The sequence below is a fragment of the Uloborus diversus genome, chromosome 10, assembly GCF_026930045.1.
Source record: "Uloborus diversus isolate 005 chromosome 10, Udiv.v.3.1, whole genome shotgun sequence".
Lineage (NCBI taxonomy): Eukaryota > Metazoa > Arthropoda > Arachnida > Araneae > Uloboridae > Uloborus > Uloborus diversus.
Window position 1 is genome coordinate 26,455,119 of NC_072740.1, and position 16,469 is coordinate 26,471,587.

The window sequence follows — 16,469 nt, forward strand, 5'->3', positions numbered from 1 at the left end:
TTCATGTGTTTAACGTGCGCAGATTGTAGCTACAAAGAAAAAAAAAATTCCTTAAAAATGTATCCATTAGGCCTATGTTAATGGAAAATTTCTCATCTCCTTGAATCTCACCTCCATGACAGACCTTATCAATGTCATTGTTTCTGAGGTAATAATAAATGATGGAGGGAAAATACACCAATATTAGGCATTCTACCAAAATTATAAATTGCCAGTATATTCTTAAATTTACTAATTCTATTTTTAACACACTTTTGAACTAAAAGGCTAATTAAAAATTAAGCCTTACTTTAAGTAAGAGAGCTTAATATTAGATTACCACTAATTAAACTAGCTTATTGTTTGCACTATTAATAAAATTACTATTTTGATATTAAATTGGCCACTATTTTTAAACATTAAAAGTTTATTTATTTTTTTTTTCATTTCCGTGATCAAGACATTTTTTTATTTTTTTATTTATAAGTAAAATAATTGGAACTTAGCTGGGCCATTGTTTATGGTTACTTCTCGTAGGTAACACTTTCATGCAAGAATGAAAAAAAAAGGTTACGAAATTGAAATATATTTGCGTTCAAAAGTTACATTTCTGGAGAAGGACCTATTTCCTTATATTTCACCTGTAAGTGGTATTATTATTTATCAAGATGAGTTACGAAAATATTGGTGAAACGAGTTTTAAATGTGTTTTGAAATAATCAATGATAAAAATGATTGCACGAGAAATTTTAATGAAATTAAGTGCCATTGTTTAAATTTGAACTGCTAGAAACTTCCTACGTAATGCTATATTGTACGCTAACCATTTCATTTAATATCAATAATTGTATATTAGCAGTTTGCTACATTTTATTAAAATATTCATAACCTCCACATTTTCTCTTCGTACCTGCACTAAGTGAGTAACGCCAACATACATTACAAAATAAGATGTCATAAACAAAATTATAGTAGTAGAATAATCAATGATGAAAATTGATTCTAAAAGAAATTTTAATAAAATCAAGTGCTATTATTCATTCTTAAAAAGAAAATTTCTGATTTAATAATAATATGGCACTATATTAAAACCTCTCTCTCTCTTTTTTTTTTTTTTACAATTCTTTACATGATGCTATGGTGCACTAAACCTTTCACTTAGCATCAATAATTGCATATTTGCAGTTTACAAAATTTTATTGAAAATTGCAAAATCTTTACATTAGTTTGTCGAACGTGCACTAAGTATATAACATCAACATGCATTCAAAAATGCCTGGAAATGAACAAAGTGGCCATCAAACTGTGTTATGTGATGCACCCAGTTTCCGCATTTCTCTCGGTGCTCTGTGAGTCATGTACTCACAAAGCAACTAGTGTTCAATAACTAAAGGATAAATATGAAATTTCACTGCAAATTCCATCACTAAGATTAAACTTCTAAAGTGTATGCTGCAAACAAACAAAAAAACATTCTTATCACCAAACGTAAAGGGACTGTAGATGACGATGACACACACCTTAAGCACGAGGAAATAAATCTTTTTTTTTTTTTTAATTTTTTTTAAGTTAAAACTTTTAGTAAACAATACGACACTTTTCTTTGTCTTTATACGAAGAGCATATAAATGATCTTTTTTCTATGGGCGGAATGGAAATTATCTCTTTCTCTCTCTCTATCTCAAAATAATAATAATAATAATAAATAAATAAATAAATAAATAACAGTATGAATCGATCAAGCGTAAAAGCTACTGCTATACCAAAAAGCCAAAAAAAAAAAAAAAAAACTAAATAAATAAAGTAATAATAATTAAGAGCATCAATACTATTTTGAATAAAATATAAATCCATATTGCATGGAGAATTTTTTCTTCTAAAGCCCTAATGACTATTGGGGTATACTTTTATTCAATGAAGTAGAGATGGATAAAAATGACGCAAGGAAGTCTGAGTCGAAACACGTCTCAATAGTGGTCGGCTGGGGAAAGGAAAAAATGTATCGCATTTTCGAAGGTGGAGGTGGAAACTCTCGGATGAGGATGCTAAACGAAGGGTGGAAGGGAGGATAGAGGCAAATAAGTGGGAGTTGATGGAGAATGTCTGTGATGCATCTCGTGTGCTTAAGTAAACAGCTGCTTTTTTCGAGGTTACCAGGCCTTAGTAAGTGGAGGCGGGGGTGTTATCTGTGCGCCCAAATATGGATGGCAAGGCAAGATCTGGAAGAGGTTTACGAAAGACTGTCTAAATTTGGCACGCGTAATATGAAGGGCCAACGAGAAAGAACGTAAAATGCTTCAGAAACACCAGCATATTCGCCAAGAATGCAGCTATCGAGTCATTTTTTCAACCCGGAAATAGAGATCTCAACCCCTTTTGCCGTGATTTCAAAATAGTTTCAAAATGTTTGTAAAGCGCTTTTCATTATCTTGGAAAAACTTTTCTTCAAGAATGTTGCTTTTAGTTTCCGCTTAAACAACAAGTGCAGCCAAAAACAATTCGGAACGTAATGTTCGCAACCATATATTTAGACTTGTTAGAAATCTTAATTTTTTCAAAAGTTGCAAAACACGTATGGTGGAATGTTTTCGAGCTATTCATTTAACACTTTTTGTCGCGATATTAGGATAAACGAAACAATATATTTTAGCTGAGCTAACACAGATTTGGTACTCTGCTTCGAGATTTCAACATCTTTCAAAATTTATAGTTAGACAACTTTTTTAATAAAATTATAATAAACTGCAAAAAATTCACAATTTTTAAACAATTATAACTATTTAGTATATGATCCTGAAATTCTCGAGTCTAAATTAAGCATTGTACGGAAAACACTTCATAATGACAGTAGGGGAGAGTGTTGTACCTTGGGATGTTTTTACCTTGTACACTGCTAATTTCTAAGAATCTATTTTTAGCAGCCACGTTTTTGTAATCTCGAATAGAACCTAAATGGTGCCATAGTAAAAATCAGCATCAAATGAGTAAAATTGACGATTTTGTGAGAGAAAGAAAATTTCATGACTCCTAAGTAAATATTTTCTTCATTTTTATTTCACTTTCTGTCTTTGTATTTGTAAAACTAATCAACTGAATTTTATTTTGTTACAAAAGAGAAGAACTTTAAATATTTTGGTTATGAGAAAGTAATGATAGTGCATCTAGATTGACCACTATTTAGGTTTTTCTTAAACCACGTGGTGATTGTACCTTGGGACAACCAAACATAATGTATCTTAAGGACACGTTCCAAGGCACAACATATGCATGGTTCTTAATAATTAAGATATGTTTAGGAACATGGGACAATGTTTTAATCTTATGTAGTTTTTTAAACCCATTTAATGTTAGATAATAATTCATATCGTATCAACAGGATGAAATTTTTTTGGGGGTATTACTAGAAATGGAAATAAAGTGTCGAACAAGAGTAGTAATTTCAACAATTGTGATTTAGGAAAGTTCAGGATGTTAAATAAAAAAAATTTAGGCATGCTTAAAGTTTTCTATACCAATGCTCGCAGTATTAGGACCAAGATGGATGAATTGAAAAGGACCAGCCTAGCTGGGTCCAGAGCCTGTTGCTGGTCGTCACATTTGTATTTGTATTTATATATTATTCATTATTCATTATCTATTATTCATAATTAATTCACTACGATGAAAAAAAAACTTTTTTTTTTTTTTTTGGTGCAAAATTTGTTCAAGTATATGGCTGTTTCTTGAATCATGAAGGCTTTCCTATAGTACAACACGATGCGTCCAAAGGTACAATAGGATGTTGTACTTGGGGCAGCTTGGAACTTTAACTCTAAAAATGTCTGGCAATATTTTATTTTCAAACTGTCTGAATTTAAAAAAAAAATATTGCATAGAAATATGTTGGGGTACTATAATGTGACTTTTAGATTTTAAATTTGATTCAAATAACTGACGTTAAAAATTAAAATATGAAAAGTGATCTAAGGTACAACACTCTCCCCTATATGATCTTTTATTGAGTGAGTGTTATTTTTCAGACATTCATCCGTACATGTTTTTTTTTGGCATATTTTTTATGACGTATATTATCATATACCCAGCCCTCTTCCGGGCATGGGGAGTGGCACCATGTATCGTTTAATTAAATGATCAATAAGTAATACACCATGAAGCTTTATGCCTTTTTTTTTTCGAATAATTGTTAAAAATAATGTAATAATTAAAAGGACTTACTTTCAACTTCTGCGGGTTTGAGATCAGCCTGCAAAAGAGAATATTGTTAAGAGACTAGTTACAAATACATTGCTACATAAATTTCATTAAAAATGCATTCTTTGTTACACGTTCTATACATAAAATATGCATCGATACATGCATCAAACTGACTACCAAAGATAAATAAAAATGCAATTATTTTTGCAAAGCAAATATTGAAACTGCAGAGATAAAACAACTATGTCGTGTCTTTAACATCTGAATATCGTTGTTCATTAGCGTTTATAGGAATGTATTCCGGAAGTTGCCTAAGACAAATACAAGAATTTTCTGAACTAAAGTTGGCAATTCATCGATGTTTATTCTCCATAAGTAATTTTAAATTTATTTCGAGTAAAAAAAAAGTTTCGGAAATTTATTTCGGGTTATTTATTTTGGTTATGAGTATTTTAAAATTATTTGCTCCCCCTTAAATAAGCCCTTGTACCATTTAATAACGATTGATATTATTTACTAGGCATTCTGTATGTCAAACAAAAGGAAAAAGTCACAACAAAAATATCGCGTTAAATTAATTTGCTCCCAACTCAAGTTTAGCCACCCTTCCTTTAAATGTGTACCGAAGAACAAGTTTTTTACATTTTAATAATTTTCAGGAAAAAAAAACAACCCTTTTTCTGTAAAGCTTCAACGCCTTTTACTTGTGTACATTTCAAAGCTTTATCTCTGTTTAACGACGGTTCCTATTGGAATGGCTCGAATTCCAACAGGTGGTGGGGTGCTAAAAATAAAACTTGAACAATGACTGTTGATCCTGGAAATGACAGGGTAGACAACTTTCATGACAGGCAGCTTTAATCGTTCATAACAGAACTGTTAGTAAGAAAATCGAGTCTTGAAAATGATGTATGCTCTCTCTCTCTCTCTCTTTTTTTTTCAGATAAATAAGAAAACAAAAATCCCTACTTTAACAAGCAACTTTCATGGTCAATTATCTAGTAGGTCCTGCTGACTTCAATTGTTCACTTTTTCTTTCAACTTGTGTTATTTTCTTCGTTCGCACGAGGATGTTACATTGTCATTTTTCTCAACCACGCTTGTGAAATAATGGCACAATAATAGCTTGTATAACGCTTGTATAGGGATGATGAACTCATACAGAGTAACAAATGATTTTCAAGGAATTTTTTACAAAAGTGTTTTTGATTTGCACTCGTGCACTCTTCGTAACGAAGACCAATTTTGATGATCAAGATCAAGTATGAAAAAAAAAAATAGACTGGACTATTTCATAGCAAAAACGGCTTTGTGATGATTTTTGTTGCAAATGTAATCCATATTTTCATCTACGCCCCCCCCCCTCCCTTCCCAATCCTCCGAACATATGTTTTCTTTTCTTTCTCAAAAAAAAAGGAAAGAAAGAAGCACATGGCTAAGGAGACTTTGAGGGGAGAGGGGGAAGGGGTCATGAAACAGTAACAGTTTGTGACAAGAGGGGGCGAGGGAGAAACAATAAGTGTGACATCGCGCCTTTTTATGAGAATATGTTTATGAAAATAGCGTGAGATGTGACAAAAGAGATTAAGGTGAGGTGTGACCCTTAGTGACAAAGAGGGGAGGGGTAAAAATTTTGAGAAAAGCGTGGTATCATTAATTAGGCTTGCCAGATTTCTGAAATGTTCAACGGGACACCGGAATGCTCCCCTCTCCCCCCAACGTCGTGAGTGAGTATCCAGAAGGGCAAGCTTGCAGGCTTTTTTAGAGTGTTTTAGAGGATGGTTCATTCCCAACGCTATGAGAGAATGGTTACTAATTATTGGCGAACCTAAACCAGGGGTGATGTAAATGACCCAACCGGATAAATTTAAGCATTTTATTTCCTACATGTTAATATTGATATAGTTACTTATGGTTACTTTAGTAAGGAGAAACACTTTGAACGAGGAACAAAAATTTGAATAATACTGACCTGGACTTTTCATTAGCTAGGATCTTTTTTAGAAATTCTTTTTTGATTCTTGTAAAAATCCGCACAAGCAAATCCGATATTAATTTTACTAGTAAATGTTGCAAATGACATAAATAATCCTTCAGTTAATTATTCTTAGACTTTTTTTGGTCATATGTAATCAAATTTATATTTTTCCGGGACGTGATGTAAACCGACCGGGACACCGGGATTTTGTCCGAAAACCGGGACTGTACCGGTCAAACGGGACGTCTGGCAAGCCTATCATTAAGGGACAGCCTCTAACATTATTTTTCCAACAGCGAATATATTGCTCACTAATGTTCATTTTCATTGCGATGTGTAGTAATAAGTGCAGCAACTATAATTACGGGGAACAAAAGCTGTTACTCACAATTGCTTCGTAGGGGGGGGGGGGGAGAATCAGGTAGAGCAATATTTCTGCTACTAAAATAAATCTAAACTTATTTTTTCATACAATAACTTTTACAAAAGTAGTTCAAAAAATCTAGGATTCCTTTTCACGCTTTCATAACACGAATGAATCATGCTGAATGTCATTTATACTCGCAACAAAGCATTAATTTTCTTTTTTCTAATAAATGTTTTAAATGTAACTGTTGTATTTAAGTTGAGTTTCTGTGAAACAAAATAGAATACTTATCTTCAACACATGAACGTTTTGAACTTAAATTCCCAACTATTTTTATATGAAACTTGGCAATAAAAATGAAGGAACATTTTGTTTGGTTTATACGGAAAAAAAATATTTGTCTTTTTTAAATTAAGACATTTTCAGCAAACTGATTGTTTATGACATTTAGTGCCTTCATATTCATGTTCCTATAAAGGAAAAAAATCTATACGTTTTCATTTTAAATATATATTTCTTATTATTTAAGATTAAGCGTGCTTCCAGCCGAGTTTTTAATTCAAAATAATCTCCAATTTTTGTAACCTACCTATTTGTAGATTAAAAATGCATTATCTTTCGGAAAGCTGTGGTTTTAAATAAGAATAAAATAATATTGATGATTTAAGGACTTTAGGAATTGTTTGGTATAAGAAAAATTAATTGTGCGAATCTACATGTTGCCTAAATAGATAATAAAATAAAAGAAAAAAAAATAGTTTCAGCTTAGAGACTGAAGGTAGAATTTTTTTTTCTTAGTTCTCTGCGCTATATGATCTAAGTACGACGGAAATTTTTCTAGCTGATCTTTAATCAGCTCATTAATTATTATTATTGGGAAAATCATTTAGTTTAAAACAGAGTGCTTCGAGCTACACCTTAAACTAGTCAAGTCCAAGGCAAAAATGTAATTTGGTTCCTCACCTCATGGGGCTATATAAATAACCAAACACTTTTTGACCAGCTTCTTAAATCCTAAAAAAAAATTTTCAAAGAAAATTTTTTCTTTAAAAACTTTCAAAAATTTAATCAGTGAATAAACTCTCGGAATATCTGCAGAGCTCCACAAATAATGTTATTGGTCTACAAGAGAAGTACTTTTTCAACTGCAAAGGAAAAGAAAACAATGGCGGATATCGAAATAGGCTATCGCCTATACGGACACATACTTTCGCAAGCGGCTAATTTTAAAATGCTGATTTGTTTTCCGCATATCCACTAAAAATAGAGTCTCAACTACGCAAAATTTCTTTTAGTTTTATGAGAAATATAGCATACACGGGAATTGTTTTTCTCATTGGCGGAATTATTGTACATAGACCTCAGCCATTCCCAGGATTTCTTTTGTCTTAATTTTATGCTCTTCATGATTGACTGATTGAAAAAAATATGCAAATGCCCCAAGTAGAAATCATGTTCCAAGACAGATAAACGTAGTTTCGCAGAATAGAATGCAAATCGAAACTGAAATAAATAGGGAAGTTACACATTGCGATAATATATATATATATATATATATATATATATATATATATATATATTCGTTTTTTTAAATTTAACATGCGTAAAGAAGTAGTGAAGATTTAATAGTTTGTTAAGTTTCAAAAAAGAATAAACAGAAAGAGCTCAGATATGAAATTTTACAAACTATGAATGGGGGAAAAAATATTTGAGTGAAAACTTCATGTACAGTGAGTTTTCTTTTCTTGCTCTCTTCCTTCTCAGCATTTTTGCTGAAAGAAATGAATACATCCAGTAGCACAACCAGAAATTGCTTGTGAGAGGAGTTTCTAGCCATAAGCGCCCATATATGTTCATAAACTGCAGCTTTTCGATTAGCTATATATGTGTTAAAACCAAGGGTTTTGGCTTCTGGGAAGGATTTTAGCCCTAAAACTCCCCCCCCCCGGTTGCACCACTAAAACATCATACATATTTAATTTTTCAGAAAACTACAAGTAGCTAAAAAATTTGAGAAAACTTTTTGAGAATGATGTAAAACAATATCATTATGTAAAAGAAGTATTACAATGTTAAATTGCAGAAATTTGCACAGAACTGCACAAACATGCTTCGGTGTTACAAGGAACCAGGGGCGGGCTGGGTCCTGCAAGAGGGCGTCAACCGTGGCTTCCAAAGGGCGCAAGAAAAGGAGCAAAAAAAAAAAAAGGATAAAAAAAAGGTGCATAAAAAAGATAAGAAAAAGAAAGAAAGGAAAAGAAAAAGTCGATGGTACACAGGTTTACGAGTTTAAAGAAAAGAATTGAAAAAGCGAAGACAAGTCGCACAGGTTTGTGAGGGCAAAAAAAGAAAAAAAAACTAAATTGCATCAAAATATTTAAAAAATAAATTGAAAAAAAAAAACTTTTTTTTTTAAATAAAAAAAAGGTGTTCAGGCTTGAGGGCACAAGGGTGCATAGGCGGGAGGGAGGGCCAGTCCGCCCCTGCAAGGAACTCCATTTTCGCTGCAAAAGAGTGGAGCTTATGGATGAAAAGACATCCGACGAAAGCTTTCGCGAAGTTCAGTGCCTAAAAAAATCTAAAAATTTGATGTAACATTGGAATTTAGAATACAAAACTAATAATGATACATAAAAGTGAATTTACTCTGAAACATTTTCCTGAGGGCAGTAAGATGCTGCGAGAAATTCAATCGAGCTTATATTTTTCTTATTACTGAGCATAACGTGTCATAATATTAACAGCCTAAAAAATGTTTCATTCATCTTTCGACTCAAAAACGACCCTCTTGAGTAAAGCACAGAAATTGAAATGTAAATACTGTACATTGTACAGAAAATAATAAAACGTTGAGATATAAACTTGCTTAAGAAAATAGAAGGAGCTTAAGCAGAATAGGGAAGATATTCTCCGCTTTTTGTAAGTTTGTTTGCCTTAAGTATTAAGGTTCATTGGCGTTATGGATATTCCTGCATAACGAGCTCAGACAAAGGTGAAACTACGATTCTTTATGCTGTAACGAGCTGTTCGAAATTTTGTTGGCTGACAGTGGAGTTTTGCGTGTTAATGCAGTACCTTAGGATTCAACGCGAGTTTCACACTATTCTAATTGTTGAAAATGATAATAATGAATGAATAAATGAATTACCCTCTTAGCGGGAGAGAAGTTTTCGAGATCAATGAGCAGCAAATCCAATGTGTTATGAACGTGTAGGTTTTTATCTCATTTCCGAAGAAAACAATTTATTCGCTTCAGTTCTAAACATGATTCTCTAAGAGAATCTATTTTTCTTTGATCAAATGAATTTTTACAATTAGCTGAACAAAATTAGTTAAAGAAGTTGCTTTGAAATTCATATATATCTAGATGTTGTAGAAACTGGTGATCGCTTTTATAGTGACATAACTTTAAATATTAATTAATACAAATAAACCATAAAACGTTAAAAATATTTAACATCAAGTATAAATTATTAATATGACAAAGTAATTACAAAGTACAAGTTAAAAAGCAAAATATAAGATGCAATTCTTATTAATTAAAATGTACGCCTTTATTTAGCATTTCGTGAAAGAAGATTTTGTTTGTAACGAAATTTTATGATCAGAACCACGTTTTCAGTCACAAAATTTAATCTTTAAATTTCTGTTATTGTAATTATATTACAGAAAAGTTTTCTTTCACGATCGAAGTATGAAATTATTAGAACTGAAAATTAGCTCTTATCGCGTAAACCCCCATAATACTTATTTCCTGATTGTTGGTTTCTAGTTTAAAAGAAAGGAAAAAAAAAAAAAAAAGCCGCATTATTTTCATGCTTATCTTATTGCCCTTGTTAGTTCAACCGGGGTACCTATGCCACCGAAGTGGTGCGGAACGACTTCCCCAAGAAAACGAGCCCCCCCCCCCCAAATCAGATCAAAACCCTCCTCAAATTACCCCACCACGCTTAAAATTTTAACGGCACAGGCTCAGCCATCCATGACACTGGAGCAAACAATCATTCCAAAACTTAATTTAAACGATTGATTGTGAAGAATTTAAATGATTGATTGACGGTAGCAATCAATCATTTAAATTCTTCACATAAAAAACAAAAATGTTTATTCTATAATTCGTTATATTTATCGTATTCAACTTTAAAAAAATTATTTTTACATAATTTTAAAGTCTTCTTTTTGGTATAAGCCTAGTACGGCGTAGTCAAACTGACTAGGACTAGCGTAGCTGGGCTCAGAGCCTGTTTTCTGGTCATGTATTTAGGCAATGAAGAAAATCAAATTAGCCTTTGTATTTCTAATAAATCTACAACTTAACAATAAACAAACGAAAGAAAAGTTTTAAAATGATGCAAAAGTCATGGTTTACCACAAGAAATGAAAATATGCTTTCGTTTTCTGGAACATCTAGAAAATATTTGATTTAAGTGCTTTCACTTCCCGAAGGTACGCATATCATCGTTATTATTTCTCCACAAGGCTCTCTTAAAATTTCCTCGGTTGCCCCACTTTTTAAGTCCTGAAAACCACTGATTACGTTTGGAAAAATATTTAATGCTGAACTGCGCCGTTGTTTAGGGGAGTCCAGGGGGAAAAATCCCCCCTCCTCCCACAAAATTTAGAAACACATGTCTTTTGTTATTTTTCAACTTAGTAAGTATTGAGTATATATATGCTCAATACTTATGAAGTTGAAAAATGATATCCTTTCCATTTTAGGAAATAACAGGTCTGATCCTGAGAAAGCTCTGATATTAAATTTTCAAAAAGTTAATTTGCTATACTTTTTTTTAAATTAGAATTCCACCATTTTATCATGAATTCTATTATTATTTGAACTCTGTACGGGAAACTGAAAAGCCTCAGGTTTTAGTGATTTTCTCTAACGTGAGTCATTTCACAAAAAGCTTTCCGGTCCAATATCAATAAGAACCCTCTTTGAATCTTTCAACCAATTGAATCATCAAAGCTAAAAATATTAGAAACAGCATATTTCAAAAATTCCTGCACGAAAATATAACTTAGTGCATTGACTAATAATTTAATACTAATATGTGCAAAATAAAAAGTGAGAAACTGATATCTAGAGCTCTGATATGTGAACCTGATGATTGAAATGACTGTTGAAAAAAGAAATTTAGATAGAGTGTCTGTCTGCGGCGTACGATGCGCATCGTGCGATTTTTATTTGATACTGTGCGTTAAGTGTCATAAACGTGCATAAAAGTTTTTGAGTGTCTGTGAAGCTTACTTCGTAAAACGTAATTACAAATCGAACTAGAAATTCAATTAATTAATTAATTAAAAAATAATGATGCAGATGTAGGACATTTCATGCATAAGCAAAACTGAGATGAAAATGTATTTTCTCAAAACCATTTCTTCACTTCCTGAAGTGTAATAGTCGAATTTCAATTTTTCTATCATCATTATGCACGCATATACTTATTTGTATTTAAGAAAAAAAAAAACTTTTTTAATTTAAATGTCAAGAAATTTTATCCAAAAAATAAAGATTTTTAATGCACTGCCCATATAATGGCTTGATCGGTTTATCTCCGGCAAAGTTTTGTCAAATGAGGTAAACAACGATGAGCATTTTTAAAAATAAACTAGAACTTTTATCCTACGCAAGTATATTATCCATGAAACGTTTTTCATCAAGTATAAATTAATTCCAATTTAAAGATGTATTTTCAAATTAATCGAGTGGGATTTTGCTTTTAAATGAGTGGAATGAGAATTCAGAACTTTTTTTTTTTTGAAAAAATGCGCACAAATAATTGTAAAATAATTTTTAAGAATTTAAACCCAATATGAATGGATAAAGAAGTACTTTTTCAAAGAGACAATCATGTAGAATTGCAGAGGTAAAAAAGAAAAGTAGACATACCATTGCGCTCTTGAGTTTCCGACAGTTTCCTGGAAGAACTTGTTTCAAATGTCGCACGAAAATTGGAAAAATGACGGAATTATATACTTCAGCCGGCTTGCGAAAGATGGCGCTATAATATGAAAAATTTGTTTCTTTATCAAAATCGGCAAAAATATTCTAAAAAGCTTATTTTTTTTCGAACCATATTTTGAAAAAGTATTATTAAAATACTTTTCTTTTATATTAATTTAGATTTTCACTTTTCCATAAATCTCTGCGAGACTATTATTTATTTCTGCTTCATTGACAGTATGAATTTCCCGTGGTCCTTGGCGTATTATTCAGTACTTAATTTTAAGATTTTGCATTAGTGTTGTCGCTTTTAATTTATAATCAATACGCAAAAAAGGTGTTATCTTTAAAAACAACATTTTAAATAAAGAATCCTAAGTATATTACATCTCTTTTATCAAATAAAATAATAAATTTGGCGTCAGTTTTAATTATAACAGCCAAGCTGGCGAAATCTTCACATCATGCCGTATACCGGATGGGACGCTGTCATGTGGAGATCAAATTATCGCATTATTAATTATTTATCTTAAATCTTAATGACTTATTATCCTGTTATTAATGACTTGTGACATTAGAACTTCAAGTGGGTGATGTCACTCGCTTCAAATCATTTTCTAGCATTTCACTGGGTGATCTGATGCGTTAAAAATGAACGAACCAGAAAATATACATAATATGAATTCCGTTCACAATATTTATTGAAGAGGGAGAAGCTGCACTCAATAAATTGATGAAAATATGGCTGAAGTTACACATTCAGGTAATTTTCTTTAATGGAAACATTTTAGTACAAATGAGATTAATCTTTTAAATGAACACTGGAAGCCGTATCAACAAAAACACACGTACTATTCAAATGAGTGTATTAATTGACTTACTCGGTAGATGCATTTACCATCTTCGCTGAATATGCATTTTAGTTGAATATATTCTCGATTATCCTAAAGGTTTTTCTTTTATTATGCACTCGTTTTGCAGCAATAATTTTATTCCTGATGCTCCATGCGGCAACAATACTTCAATGGTAATAGATGGTTTTAAAAAAGGTTTGGAGTGTTATTCTTTTTACCTTCTAAAAATGTATTACTTTATGCAATGATTTAGTTCTTATGAAGTCTGAACTTCATCAAACATATAAACTATGCTCATCATTGACAAATATGATTTTCAATACTTTTTGAAATCTGTTATAGATTTATTAAAAAAAAGGAAATCATAAGCAAAATACGTCAAATATATTGAATTTTTTTCCAGTCACACAATTTAAAACTGACGGCTAAAATCTGAATATTTGGGTAATATTGTTGATGCTGTGAACTTAATTTTTAAATAACTATGTACTGAAATGTAAAGTTAAATATTTGTTTTCCTAAATTTTACATTTAATCATTGTGTCAATAGTAAATTTAACAAATTCTTCAAAAAAAATTATCCAATTTATATGTTGTGCATGTAACTGTGACTTCAACAACTAATAATATTGGTCCGATTTTTCTACTTTCAATTTTATCTCATCAAAAAATTAAATATAAGCAGTTTTATTTTCTACCATTAGATTCATCAAGCAATTGTCACCATCCCAGATTTTTTTGAAAATGTACCAGTTCATTACTTTATATACTCGCATATAAGGCAAGAAATTTAGTACAAAAAATAAGGTAAAAAATTTGAGGGTTGATTCATACGTGGGGCAGAATTTCCCCAAAAAACACTTGAGTATACTGTGAAGCCTGTCTAAGTTGATCACTTCCGATGCACTGCTTTAGTGGTCAACTTAAGCAGGTGGTCAACTTATAGAGGTTGAATTATATGATAAGATCTAATTCTGTGCCTGAAAATAGTGGTCAACTTAGACAGGTGGTCAACTTTACAGGTTTTACTGTGTGAACATTTTCCCGAATTTAGTCCAATCCTTTTAAACAGACGCTAAAAAAAATCATTACTCACATTCTGCTATTCTTTTACATGGTCTAATTGTGAAATGACAGCAAAATTATTACAGTAAAAGGCTGACTGTGTGAGAAGTGCGGGAATTGTCGTATTAGCAAATTTTCTCGATAGCCGCAATATAATGCTCACTTGTTTAAAAAAAAAAAAGTCATATGTCTGCTGCAAAAATCTTCAGTGATATCGATTCCAAATAAAAGCAAAAAGTTACAAAAATCGTAACAGTTTAATCCAACCCTTTAGAAAAATCGAGATTCCAGAAATGAACCCTTTTTGTCCAAAAGAATAAAAATCAGATGTTTTTTAAGGTAAGAATGTTATTTTCATTTTTTTTTCCATCTTTTTAAAGCGTTTATGTTCAGTGATGTTCCCATCAAATTTTCTATGCTTCCAATAAACCGTTATGCACAATATGTGTATGCGATTCTATACATAATGTGTCTAAAAAATGTTTATGGGAAAACCCTTTTTTATGTGAAAAAATAGGAGCAAAACGGTCCTGATTTTTTCCGAATGCTCTGCATCAGTGGTCGGAAGAACTGAATTTTTTATGTAGTGAACTTCACCTACTTTATTAAAAATGTAGTTAACTACTACAGCTACTTTTTTTCAAAATGTAGCAACCACAAATTACTTTTGAAATGTAGTTGCTACTTTACTACTTTAAAAAATAAATAAATAAATAAAAAGCATACACATACAACTTTACTGAATAACCTCAAAAACTTAAAATATTTAATAATTGACTTTTGTTATGGTAATGTATCAACACTCAATCAGTAAAAAAGAAAAAATATCTCTAACGGTAGGGGAATGTGGGGCAAAGTGAAAAAGTGTGGCAAAGTGAAATTATGAAATACTTACTCTGCTCTTAGGGCTATCTATCTGGTAATCTTTTAACTATATAGTAGCACATGTAATCTATTCCAGTCGGGGGAAAAAATATCACTGGAGATTAAAACATATGATATTGCAGGCAATTTTCAAAAATGGATACTCATATTTTAATATTTTGTTGCAAGTTAAAAAAATATTTTTGCTATTGTAAAATGATAAGTTCTTGTTATTAACATTTTAAATATTGAGACAGTCTAATACTCTGTGAAATATTTATTTAGTCAATATTAAGCTTATTTGTATTTTAAATATTTTCTACAATCAATCAAGTAAATGCAAGGCAAAGTGGATGAGACGAAGTGAGATACGAGTACTTTGTTTTGTTTACTCGCTCAATCCTTTACTAAATCGTTTATTAATTCATTCATTTACATTTCTTCGTTTAATAATTCACTTATTATTCATTCATTAGTTTATTTTCTTATTCATTCACTCTTTAACCGTTCATTAGTTTTCTTCATACTATTAAATAACTAATTTATTTTCATTCTAGTGTTTCAGTATCTTTTCATTTATTCAGTAAACCTTTTATTTATGAATTCATTTCATAAAAAATATTTTCTATAATTAAATAAAAAATATTTCATTAGAAAATCATTTTATTTTTCGCTTTGCCCCATGGAAAAAATAGCGAAAATTTTCCACTTTTTTTTTTTTTGAAGGTGCAAATTTACTGAGAACAATAAAAAATACTGTTTCCATTCAAGTTTTATTATAAAATACTTATAAAATAGTTTATAAAATAATTCTTTCTTTATGTACCGTAATTTTTAGAACGAATTTCATAATTTGTTCATTTTGAATAAGCTCTGTTATCGTAAATATTTTACTTTGCGCCACTTTCCCGTTGTATTTATAATCAAATATTACTAAATATGTGAAATATAAAACATACCTAAGAATGCTTACTTTACTTGAATGTAATTTTAAGCTACCGTTGACTTGCTCTACAATGTGATTCAATTCCCACGAAATGGCCAAAAAACGAGTTTCTCTCAAGTAATGAATTTTGGAGCTAGCGCGAATTCCTCACCCGCAACACGAAATGTTTTTGAAGGGAATCACGAGGCTTAGTTATCACCTTCTTTATTGGGAACTAAATATTAGTTTCAGGAGTGGACTTTCCCTTTAGTATCACTGAAAGTGCATGTTCCCCC

At 31.1% G+C, this 16,469-nt stretch overlaps 2 protein-coding genes across 3 annotated transcripts in view; one reads left to right on the forward strand and one right to left on the reverse strand.

Annotated features, from left to right (window-relative positions):
• LOC129231850 (myosin light chain 1-like) overlaps positions 1-16,469 on the reverse strand; it is a 65,981-nt gene that overhangs the window by 32,417 nt on the left and 17,095 nt on the right. The window contains exons 1-3 of one of the 2 annotated variants that reach the window (XM_054866232.1): positions 13,347-13,381; positions 12,412-12,523; positions 4,195-4,222 (exon numbers count right to left, since the gene is read on the reverse strand). In XM_054866232.1, coding sequence (XP_054722207.1) covers positions 4,195-4,222; positions 12,412-12,523; positions 13,347-13,366 — 160 coding nt within the window. In that variant the 5' untranslated portion in view covers positions 13,367-13,381. Of the gene's footprint in view, positions 1-4,194; positions 4,223-12,411; positions 12,524-13,346; positions 13,382-16,469 lie in introns of those variants that run through there. The other variant, XM_054866233.1, reaches the window with a different exon arrangement.
• LOC129231849 (N-chimaerin-like) overlaps positions 12,802-16,469 on the forward strand; it is a 50,824-nt gene continuing 47,156 nt past the window's right edge. The window contains exon 1 of the mRNA XM_054866231.1: positions 12,802-13,228. Within this exon, the coding sequence (XP_054722206.1) occupies positions 13,207-13,228 (22 nt within the window). The 5' untranslated portion in view covers positions 12,802-13,206. The remainder of the gene's footprint in view (positions 13,229-16,469) is intronic.